Source organism: Amyelois transitella, chromosome 16, assembly GCF_032362555.1.
Source record: "Amyelois transitella isolate CPQ chromosome 16, ilAmyTran1.1, whole genome shotgun sequence".
In the NCBI taxonomy this organism is placed as follows: Eukaryota; Metazoa; Arthropoda; class Insecta; order Lepidoptera; family Pyralidae; genus Amyelois; species Amyelois transitella.
This window is the reverse complement of record NC_083519.1, coordinates 6,177,505-6,188,961: the sequence shown is the minus strand read 5'-3', so window position 1 is coordinate 6,188,961 and position 11,457 is coordinate 6,177,505. Positions and strand designations below refer to the sequence as shown.

General features: G+C 34.4%; 3 protein-coding genes across 5 annotated transcripts in view; 2 read left to right on the top strand and 1 right to left on the bottom strand.

The window, feature by feature from the left end:
• The first annotated feature begins 442 nt into the window (after window positions 1-442).
• Window positions 443-4,256, top strand: LOC106129667 (GPI mannosyltransferase 2). Of its 2 annotated transcripts, none has more exons than XM_013328279.2 (2): window positions 443-577; window positions 653-4,256. In XM_013328279.2, the coding sequence occupies exon 2, from the start codon at window positions 655-657 to the stop codon at window positions 2,248-2,250; it is 1,596 nt and encodes a 531-aa protein (XP_013183733.1). In that variant the 5' UTR covers window positions 443-577; window positions 653-654; the 3' UTR covers window positions 2,251-4,256. The 2 variants fall into 2 exon arrangements, with proteins under 2 accessions (XP_013183733.1, XP_013183734.1); XM_013328280.2 differs by having other exon boundaries at window positions 478-542.
• Window positions 4,257-4,264: 8 nt separating this feature from the next.
• LOC106129668 (methyl-CpG-binding domain protein 3) lies at window positions 4,265-10,520 on the bottom strand. Of its 2 annotated transcripts, XM_013328281.2 has the most exons (7): window positions 10,196-10,520; window positions 9,937-10,079; window positions 8,869-9,018; window positions 7,184-7,361; window positions 6,550-6,694; window positions 5,540-5,685; window positions 4,265-4,746 (listed from the first exon to the last, which is right to left on the bottom strand). In XM_013328281.2, the coding sequence occupies exons 2-7, from the start codon at window positions 10,056-10,058 to the stop codon at window positions 4,726-4,728; spliced, it is 762 nt and encodes a 253-aa protein (XP_013183735.1). In that variant the 5' UTR covers window positions 10,059-10,079; window positions 10,196-10,520; the 3' UTR covers window positions 4,265-4,725. The 2 variants fall into 2 exon arrangements, with proteins under 2 accessions (XP_013183735.1, XP_013183736.1); XM_013328282.2 differs by lacking the exon at window positions 8,869-9,018.
• Window positions 10,521-10,554: 34 nt separating this feature from the next.
• LOC106129670 (probable phospholipid-transporting ATPase IM) overlaps window positions 10,555-11,457 on the top strand; it is a 43,147-nt gene continuing 42,244 nt past the window's right edge. Inside the window, exon 1 of the mRNA XM_060948680.1 lies at window positions 10,555-10,708. The gene's annotated coding sequence lies outside the window, so the exon portion shown is untranslated. The remainder of the gene's footprint in view (window positions 10,709-11,457) is intronic.

The following is an 11,457-nucleotide window of genomic DNA, read 5'->3' as shown; positions in this document are numbered from 1 at the left end:
CCAGAGTGGGGCCTTAGTCAAACCCCTTGGGTGAGTAACGCACTTCAGCAGACACAAAGACGGCGTTGTTCATTCTGGCCGACCTCGAGGTGGACTCTTTTGCAGAGTTGAGAGTACGCGGTGCAGATATGGCATGCGAGTTAGTTGGGATGCATCGGCTGGTAGCTCTTTCGAAATGGTACTCGATAATGGGTGAAGTCGGACTATGAGACTTCGCAGATTTGACATGCCTTCACAGAGGCTTCATTGCGTGATCGAAGATTAGACATTTATTAATGCAGTGCTCCAACACAAACAGTATTCGTTAGTATTACTGATACTATCTACTCCATATCGAAATTGTGTGGGCCGTGGGTGGTACTCATTTTATAAGACATTTAAAGACCATTGCCTGTTTATGAAATATCACAGATGGTGCTATGTCATTGTCATTCTGTCTCAACGGGATTTTAGCGTTGTCAAATCCAATGTTTTATTTTATTGATAACATTGCAATCTGAGATTTCATATTTTATTTAACCAGTTTTGATTTAAATTAAATGGTCAAGTACCTTTTTTAAGTAAATATTATTTAAAGGTAACATAATCTTTACATAAGTGTAGCAAGTATCATATATGTTGTGTTGTAAATGATAATTTCCTTTCCTTTCAGTAATGTATTCGCCGCGACAAAAAATTCTATGGTTCGCTTTTATTACCCGAATTACTGTAATATTTTTACAAGCAATATCGAATCTTCTTATACCGGACCACGACGCCAAAGTATTTGTCAGTCCTGAAGACCCGACGCTGCGGAAAACCTATGCTGATTCCATTGTAGACATGTTTCTAGGCGGCATGAAGAGATGGGATGCGCAGTACTTTATACATAATGCACAATATGGGTACACGTATGAAAACTGTCTTGCTTTTTTCCCGTTATTTCCTATGATTGTAAGGTATGTTGCATATGGGGTATGCAGTTTATTTGGATCAGTAATCAACTTTCATAGTGCACTTTTGATATCTGCTACTATTGTTAATATTCTGATGTTTATCAAATCAGCAGATATATTACACAGTTTGAGTTTGAGAATACTCAGAAGTGAAAGCAAAGCATATAAGTCATCCATACTGTACTGTGTCAATCCAGCTAGCATATTCTTTACAGCACCTTATTCAGAGACTCTATTCGCATGGATGTCTTTTTATACAATGTTAAAATGTACAGAAAATGAAACATTGAGATTTGCAAATATTGATATAACAAGTGGTTTGCCTGCGGGCTTCTCAATGATAGCTCGGTCCAATGGATCTGTTAACCTAGGGTTTATAATATATACTAATTTCAAGAATGTAATAGAGAGAACTTTGCCTGAGATTGTGTACAAATATAAAACTCTAAAACGTAAAATAATAATTCCATTTTTACTGCTGCCACTGTTCACATCCAGTGTGGCATTATTTTTGACTGTGATAATAGCATTGATTCCATTCATGTTAGTTCAGACATATAATTATTTCAAATATTGTGTTCCCCATGACCACAATTTGCCAGAGTTCCTCTCTAACTCAGAGTATGTCCTTCCTGGAATGGCGGAGAGCCTGTGGTGCAACTACACAATCCCTCTGTCTTACACATATATACAAGATCATTACTGGAATGTTGGTTATTTCAAATATTACAAATTAAAACAGATACCTAACTTCATGTTGGCATTTCCTATCTTATTCATAATCATATATCATTGTATGTCTTATATAAAAAACAATTTTAAATTATGTCTAAGACTTGGATTGAAGTCAAATATATTTGGTTATTTAAACAAGATGCCTTATAGGCCAAAGCAATATACTAAAGGATTTGGGGCCAATGATCCTACAATGTTTGTATATATAGTTCATGTCATGTTTTTAACAGTGTTTTGTATTGTTTTTGTGCATATTCAAGTATCTACAAGACTTTTAGCATCAGCTAGTCCTGTTCTATATTGGATATGTTCTAGCAGAATGAATGTCAGTCCGACACCCACTGCAGACCAAAATACCATAAATGAACACTTCCGGCGAATTGGTGTTGGGAAAAGAATACCTACTCATCACTTGTCCATTGCAAATTTGGAGGGAGTTGACAATATGTATAGTAAATGGAAAACATTCATCATCACTAGACGAATGCCAGATTTTCAATCACGACTAATGCAGTACTATTTCCTTGGATACTTCATAATAGGCACTATATGTTTTTCCAATTTTTATCCGTGGACATAGATTAAGTTATAACATATCATCTTTACGTATCATGTATTCAGGTTTTAACTTTTTGACATATCATTTTATTTATAAAATAGAATTTAACATTCCACTAGTCATTATAAATTTTAGTGTAATCACAACAAAAAATATATTGAAATGTTCAATAAAAACTAATATAAAATCTATTGTAACTAAAATACATACAAATTTAAAAAATAAATTAATATTTTTTGTCAATTAGTATTGAAGTATAACTTCTCTAAAAGTATAATAGATTTTATATAGTTTAAATAAGTTAGGATTGCATTTAATTTTAGATAGCTGAATTGTCTTGCCCTCTAGAGGCTAGTGACATTAAGTTTGTCTTCATAAATATGAAGAGAGTATTATCTAAAATCTAATTGAATAAACATTTTTAACACTTTCTATGAACATTATGAATTCTATAAGAAGTTATTGAATAAATAATATTAGGATTTTATAATCTTGTTCAACATTTTCTGCTTGAATAATAAAGCTGGGGCCTTCAATGGAAGTCCATTTTTATTAATGGCATTTTAACTAGTAATAAATTAAATATTGCCTTTTCAAGTTAAGATTAAGACATTATTAAATTATTTATTATAGTTTAGAATTATAGATTCTAGTCATTTACAAGCTGGTCGACAACATTTTGCTTTTTACTTTATATGTTTTGAAAATATTTGGAAAAGTTCTTACGGTCGGCTATCTGCCTGACAACATTCCACCTTGGGAATGTATGCGAAAGTTGTTATGGTTTTGTCCCTAATGCGCTATCGTGCTACTATAGCATAGAGTGTCCTATTTATTAAAGGTACAGTCAGCCTAGCTAGAAGATATCTGGGCCACCTCATGTTTATTGGTTCACTACATAAGGCGAGGTGACACACGTATCTCTTAAGCTGATTGTACATTAATAAAATCACGCCTCTTCCGCCCGGGTGAGGGTAGGCAGAGAAGACTAAACATTAATCACTTCTCCTTCACATTCCCGTCATCCAGGCCTTCGCCTTTCAACATTCACACTCTCCTTATATATTTCTAGTCAATTTTTATTAAGTTTCATTCCCTTTCTTATTCTTGTCTCTTTATCGTCTTTCACATCACATTACTCCTAATTTCACATCAACCATACTCCAGGATTTCATTCATCCTTAAATCCCTCTTGCACCTCTATACAATAAATTCGTAATTCCAATCATAAAATCTCGGCTGTAGAGGATGTCACTTGTTTAGTTGTTATAAACCTTTGGTCATGGTATTACAAATATTGCATATTTTTTGTTATTTTATAAATAAAAAAAATGTTCTAGGATGTGTCTGTAATGTAATGCTACCTCTTGTCCTTTCAAAGCAAATGCTAAGCTGGTATTTTGAGTTAAAAACTTTGTATAAAGTTTATTGTAAAATCTTGCCTACCAGTGCCATTGTAGTTAGATATTTTATACATTTCTATAAGGATTTTTCATTTTGCTGTTTTTACAGTTTAGCCATAGCTTTTGAATTACGTAATCATAAGTCTAATTTTAAGCTTGGGGAATTGATATGAGCCATGTTATTTAGATCTATATAAAATATTTTTCATATATCTTACCCATTGATTATTCTAACGCACATAGCAGCTTAATCAATCGATTGCACACTAGCAACCGTCCATTTTGTAATAGATACACAGAATGATTAGTACCAAAGTGTGTACAAAACGTTCATAAGCCAGAAGACCGTCAGAAATATCACTCTTTTCCCCGTACATTAGAACATTGACGCGTATGCAAACCACTTTCAATGAAATGATAGGTAATTGCGGGATGTACTGAGTATATAAAAAAACAAGATCAAATACGTGACAATATCTAGGTAAATATGTCACTAAAATTTGTTTTTGTTTCCGCTTGTATTGTATAGTCTTTTCTATCGGTTTAAGCCAAATTTTTTATGGTTGTGAAATTAATAATTAAATAGAGTAGTACCTAAGCACAATTCTTCGTTTCAAATTGAAATAAAAAAATCAATAAAATAATGTGTTTTATTATGAATAGATACAAATTACAAGCTTAGCTTACTTATTTTTAAATATGGATGACAACACGCAGTTCACTCGTACGACGAAAAAACAAGTATAAAGACCCCCATGATAAATTTGGGTCATAATTACAAAAAAAATAATTTGCATTAAATCATGTATTAAAATCTACAAGTAGTAGGTATCTATTATACAATTGCCTGCGATGCAAACGACAAAATAGATCATTTAATTTCAAGTTTAATATAGAATTTCCATTTCGAAAATTCCGATGTCTTTAGAATTATAAAAGCCACCTATAGAGATTCGAGCACACATTCGTTATCATTGTCGGCGTTAGAGTCGAGGTCGTGTCTGGGCGAGTGCTGCGTGGAGTCCGGCTGCGTGGAGTCGGGCTCGCGCGGCGGCGACGGGGCGGAGCCCGGCTCGGGCCCGCCGTCGCACTGCTACGCGACCGCCAATGCCTCCTGATCACACACAAACTTGTATTTTACCAACCCAGTCTCACACACATTAAATCTTTATCACTTAAGAGCCACAAGATCCAAAGACCACGTTTATCCCGATGTGATCTTAATGGCCAAACCAAAACCCAATTCATTTTTCACCACATTCTCTTAGGGGATTAAAGAGACTTTATTTCATAATACTCGAAGATGGTTGTGATGGGTTTAGCCTGATGGCAAATGTCCTTTCAAATATGTTCGAAGACTTAGTTTAAAGCATATAGCATAATGTCTAAATACAAAACATATGAGTTTATAACACCTTCAGCTTCAGCACCTTCCGTTGAATACGGGCACAATAATTAGTTAAAAATACATACATACATATAATCACGTCTATATGCCTTGGGAAATATATAGTCAATAGTCTTGGAAAGACTGGGCAGCCACATTCCGCTGAATGGCTTAATGCTGGAATTGAGTTTCAAGACGAATGTTTCTTGATTAAGGACGTCCTGGCAAAGGGTCAGGTCAAGAGCACCCAAAACCACCGAACATGAAGAAATTTATGTATGAGGATGAAGCGAAAGAAGTATGCAGAGAACATGGCAAGTGAAAAGATGTAGTTTCTGCCTACCCGTTCGGGAAAAAGACGTGATTTGATATATCTATATATGTTTGTAGCTTCAAATAGTGAAATCATAAACGACCAAAATACCGCGGCTAAGATTTAAATGATCCCAAATAAAACAAGGAAAATTCTAACAAAGAGTTGCGTCAGAAGTCAAATCTGTTTAATCAAATCTGAAGTTACCTGCAGGCGGATTCGCGCGCGTTTCACACGCTCCTCCTGCCGCCGCACGTCCTCCTTCGTGATGGTCACCGCGGCAATCAGCGGCTGCTCAGGGTTTAAAAAAACGCCGGGATTCTCCATGATTGCCTGTTTTGACCCGTTTTGTCCTGTAAATTGATAAATCATAATCGAAATCTGGTTCCTTAATCCTTAGTCACTTATTGTAAAATACATACATACATATAATCACGTCTATATCCCTTGCGGGGAAGACAATGCCAACAGTTTTGCAAACACTGATAGGCACGTTCGGCTGTTTGGCTTAATGATAGATTTGAAATTTAAATAGTGACAGGTAGCTAGCCCATCGCCTAAATGAAGAATCCCAAGTTTATGAGGCTATCCTTTAGTCGCGTTTTACGACATCTATGAGAAAGAGATGGAGTAGTCCTATTGGTGCCGAAAAGCACACAGCACCATACGGCGTTTATTGCAACATGTATGAAAATATTTACAATGTGGTCATCTTGGTTCATTTCTTCAAGACAGTGATTAAGAATCTCAAAAACTCATAATGCAATGTGTCTAATCTATACTACATACATATTTAAATCACGTAGATCCACATGACCTCTGGATCACATTTTTCGTGAGCTATGAAACATTACCTACATAAAGTACAAAAAAAAACATGTTCTAAAACACAAATTACTACACATTCATAGGGAATAAAATACTATAGACAATATATATAACCTACTTTACAACGGCCTCTGTGGCTCAGCGGTAGTACGCTTGTCTGTGACACCGGGGGTCCCGGGTTCGAATCCCGGTCAGGGCATGATGAGAAAAGAACTTTTTCTGATTGTCCTGGGTCTTGGATGTTTATCTATATAAGTATTTATTATAAAATATAGTATCGTTGAGTTAGTATCTCGTAACACAAGTGTCGAACTTACTTCGAGGCTAACTCAATCAGTGTAATTTGTCCCGTATATATTTATTTATTTATTTATATAGAAATTTCATACCAGTTATTGGCTGCGATGAAACATGTAAGGCAGTCGCAAGAGACTGAATGGTCGTTGCATCTGAATTGTACGGTCCCAGGGGCTTGATGTACTTCGGGAGGGATGTTGTCCCGATCACGCCGTTTGCATCGCATGCCGTAAGACCCTGGAATAAAGGGAGCAACTGGATATAATTCATGAAATATTGAGAAGATCGTATGCTTTGCAGTCATGAACGAGTATGCGAAGAAATATATTTCGGCATAATTTTTTTCCACTATTTATATTTTATGTAGAAACAAATAGTTTGTAGGCGTGACTTTCAACATAATACCTATACGTAATTGATAATGTTTCCCGTTTTGGTTGGAGTGCAATTTAACAAGAATTGCACTCATATAATGTGACATACATAAAATCACGTCTATATCCCTTACGGGGTACAGAGCTAACAGTCTTGAAAAGACTGATAGACCACGTTCAGCTAACTTACTAACCCATCGCCTAAAAGAAGAATCCCAACTTTATAAGCCTATCCCTTAAACGCCTTTTACGACATCCGTGGGAAAGAGTTGGAGTGATCCTATCCTTTTTTCAATTGGCACCGTGAACCACACAGCACTCATGTAAACCTTTACAAAATAGAAGAAGGTACCTCAAGTCTCTTTTCCCAAAACAACTGCTTTGGTTTCTCCTGCTTATCACCGGTGCGCTCGTGTTTCTGGTCAGTCTTCACCTTGCTCTCCTGCGTCTTGTACACTGTCACGGGTTGCTTGAAAATCGACGCGGTTTGTCGTATAGGTGGCACAAGTGATGCGTCGGATCGAACACCCCTGTATGCACACACAAGTAATCCTATGAAATTTCTAGAATAAATTTTTGGTAATTCTCTTTAATAAAAAAAAAAACACTTTGATCAACTAGCCCATCTAAATAAAGGTAGACATGAATCATGCCACATGAGATAAGGAATCGTGCATACTAAGAGTGCAGAAATGAAGTGCTCATTTTATACTAAAAAAAAGCAGAAATATTCGTTATTAAAAAAATTTGTGGTATGTAGCACACATGACTAGTTGGTGTAGAATAAAAATAACAAAATAATAAAAATATCCGTATTTATCAAAACATAAAATTTTGCCAAAAATAATTTTGAATCTTGATTCATTATCATTAAACAAACTATTAATATAATAATAACCAAAACAAATTTCAAACAATAAACCAGACATGAAAACCAAAACAAAGTCCAAACATGAACCAGAGATAACACTTTAAAAAAACACACACACAAATAAACACAGCTAACAGTCCTCTTGCTATATAAACTCTGAGAAAAACCAACTGACAAACAGAAATCAATGTACATACTAAACCATCAAGATCTAATATAAGGCTTTGATCTTTGTAGTAATAAAAGCAGTGGTAAAATTAAGATAAACAGCATATTAATAAACAACATTGATGCTATGTCTACAGCACTAGATATAAAACATACATATATATTATCACAACTATATCCTCCCTTGCGGGACAGACAGAGGCAACAGTCATGAAAAGACTTAAAGGCCATGTTCAACTGTATGGGTTTATAATGGATTCAAATTGTGACAGGTTACTAGCAAATAGCCTACAAGAAGAATCCCAAGTTTATAAATATTTCCCTTAGTCGCCTTTTACGAAATCTCTCCTATATTTACGACTAGATAGGAATATTTCTAATTGTTATCATAAAAAAAGCAACCTTACACTTTTCATCTTTGTTAAGCATTTTTCAAGTATACCTACTGACTTATAGCTAAGGTGAAAAGGGAGTAAGCAAAGCTACTGTGACTGTGGTTACTACAATGAATGGTGAAGTGGTACAGGCACTAGTTACAAAGCCTAAGATTATACACAAAATACAATGTTAACAGGTAATAGTACTGGGTTGGTCGCAAGCAGTGCTGGCTCGACATTTTACGACTTTTCACTAATAATTGTTATGATTACATATTGTATGTACAATATTTTAATTAAATTACATTTAAATTTGTATCAAGAATTTGCAGACAAGAAAAATTGATTTAAGAATTTAAAGACACATTCAGAATAATCCAAATTGTTGTAAATAATTTTGAATTTCTCTTAAGTTTTGTAGGATAAGGAGCTTAATTAAAATATTGTAGCATAAATTTGATTTACAACCTTATAATGTCGTCACACAGAAAAACTAACTATGTATAGAGCACATTGACTAAACAAGCTTCGGGTAGAGAGCGCATTTTAAGAACACAAAGCAAAGACTGCACTAATGATCACAACACACGTGATAGAAAGTTATTGACGCTAATATGGAACCTGTAATCGAACTGAGCCCGTGCTTTCTTGGCCTTGCACAGCAACATTGTGTTTATTTGACCCTGATGGAAGTCGAAACACGACAGGTCCATACTATCACCGAGATAACGAACTAGCTCGGGTTTACTGCGGAACTTTTTACCTGTAGGGCTATAGAAAATTCACAGTCATCTATCAGAAGGAGACGCATGTTAGTATCACATGTTAATACTTAATGATGTCCAATGTGAGTAGACAATTGATTGAACATCGAAAGCTCAGCAGTGCATTGTTATTAGATGTAATATATGACTTTATGATATAGCACTAATAGTGATGTGCCATTGATGTGAACATTTGTTGAAGCCTTAAGCACTGGATGGAATTATTGCTGACCATGTTTGTTCTTAGCAAATCAAGTTATAAATATAAATGCCTTAACAATGTTCCAAATGACACAACACTAAGCATCCCAAATTAAATTAATTGATAACACCTGTATATGTTTTATTTTACATTTAATATTTTCAAACAGTATTTCATAATTTTTATGAGCAATCAAATGTCCATCTCTTAATATACCTGGTATTTTCATAAAAAATACTCTACATAGTAACCATGAATAAATAGTTATCAAGATGTAAGATTTGGCTGTAAAACAACAATGTAGTCTTTTAAAATGTTGATTTGGGCTTTACTTATTGCTATTTCTAATGGTCACAGACTCCCTGCACTGTTTTACAAAATTCACACCAATTCATTTAATTGACTGGACACTGCATGCACCCATTTTAATAACAATTTTCTGGTATCATTGAGTTGTCAAATATACCAATAAAATGTTATACATAATGATCTTCATCATTCCCCTGGTGTTGACCTGGTTGCATTATCCCTCTAAGGAGGAGCCTGGAATCGCCTATGACCACAATCCTACATAAAACTTCAGTTATATGTATATAAGTAATTTTTGATGTCAACAGATGATATCTGGGATAATTCCCTATATTGATAAGTAAAGAAATTGAAATTGGTATTTACAACACTTAATAAAAATATATGATATGTATAAATTGTGTATGGACATACCTGTAATAATAAACATCAACTTTTCCAGCAGTAAGTCCAGTTTTTCTCAACACTTCTTCCCTTTGCCATCCTTTAGGAAGTGCGGAACAGTCAGATCTTTTTCTTTCAATAGAAATATTCATAATTGAACTTGCTTGTAATTTCTGAAATGAATAATTGTAGTATATTGGTGTGTGAAATGTAATAAATCGAGAAATTAAGCGTCAATTGACCATGGAAACCACTATTAGCAAACAATGTTTATTCGTCGTTAACTTACTTTATCATCAATGCAGGACACAGAATAAGTAAATTCACGTAAAATTGATAGTTTAATCAATACGAACAGTCATCTTAAATTAAAAAAACGACCAAAACAACTCAAGCCTACCCAGAGAAGCACACATAGAAAGCGAGAGCAATTTTTTTGTTATTGATTTGATTGACAATGACAACCAAAGAGAAAGCAAATCTTCAAACCAAAGACTTGTTTTGGGTCCAACAGGGCCTCCAAAATAAGGCCAAAAAAGTCTTCCTTTCAATAGGTGGCTTTAAAATATTTTTGTTCTAGCAACATTTCAGCACATATGTCAACTGTCTGATCTGTCAAGTCATGAATGAATGAAAGATGTAATTTTCCTCGAGTTGGTTGGTTGATCAAGTCAAGATAGTTGTGGTGATTTATATTTGCGGCGATTTTGGTTAACAAAATAAAGCAGCTTTTTGTGAAGTTTATCACTATTAGAAGTGAATAAATCAAGGATATTTGAATGTTTCCTCATATAACCAAAAGGTACTGTTCACAGTTTTGCAACTAGTATTTATTTTACTTGGTGATGTCAACTTTGCTAATAGGAACATACTTTCACTTTAAATTATTTTTACTTCTTTCATAAAATGAAAACCAAACAATATCTTATTAGTCTTTATGTCGTATGCAAATATTGGTATATACAAGTCATAATCGACTATTAAGAAATTGGTTGTGGTGTTTCTTTGGTATATATGCTAAACTTTTAAAAAACATTGCTGAGTTACACCAAATCTAAACTTTTGACTTAAATCAGTCCCAAAATATACTTCTTATTAAATTTTTTGTACATGACTGTTATGATAAGCTATGATGTGTTCAGGCATTCTATAGGTCTATTCATGAAGCTTGACAAGACATCTGTCTCATATACTCTTCTAGCAACCCACCCTGGCTTTTTCCTTAGAAAACGCTTTTTCCAACATTTCAAACAGGAACATAATCCATCCTCAATATTTCCAAGATTAGCGCATACATAGAGAGAGAGAAAATAGGGGAACTTTACATTAATAATATGTAGAGAGAGTGATGAAGTAATATCTGGAGTTATCCAAAGTGATAGCATGAGAACATACAACAAATACAACAATGGTTCATGTTGGGAAATAAGGTGGCTTGAGAGGAGAGAAGAATAGTAAGAAGGTTATAGTTTGTAGGATTCAAACACTGCCAAACAAATTGGATGGATTCTCTGTCACACCCAATGGTTGACTGGTAGATAATGCTTAATA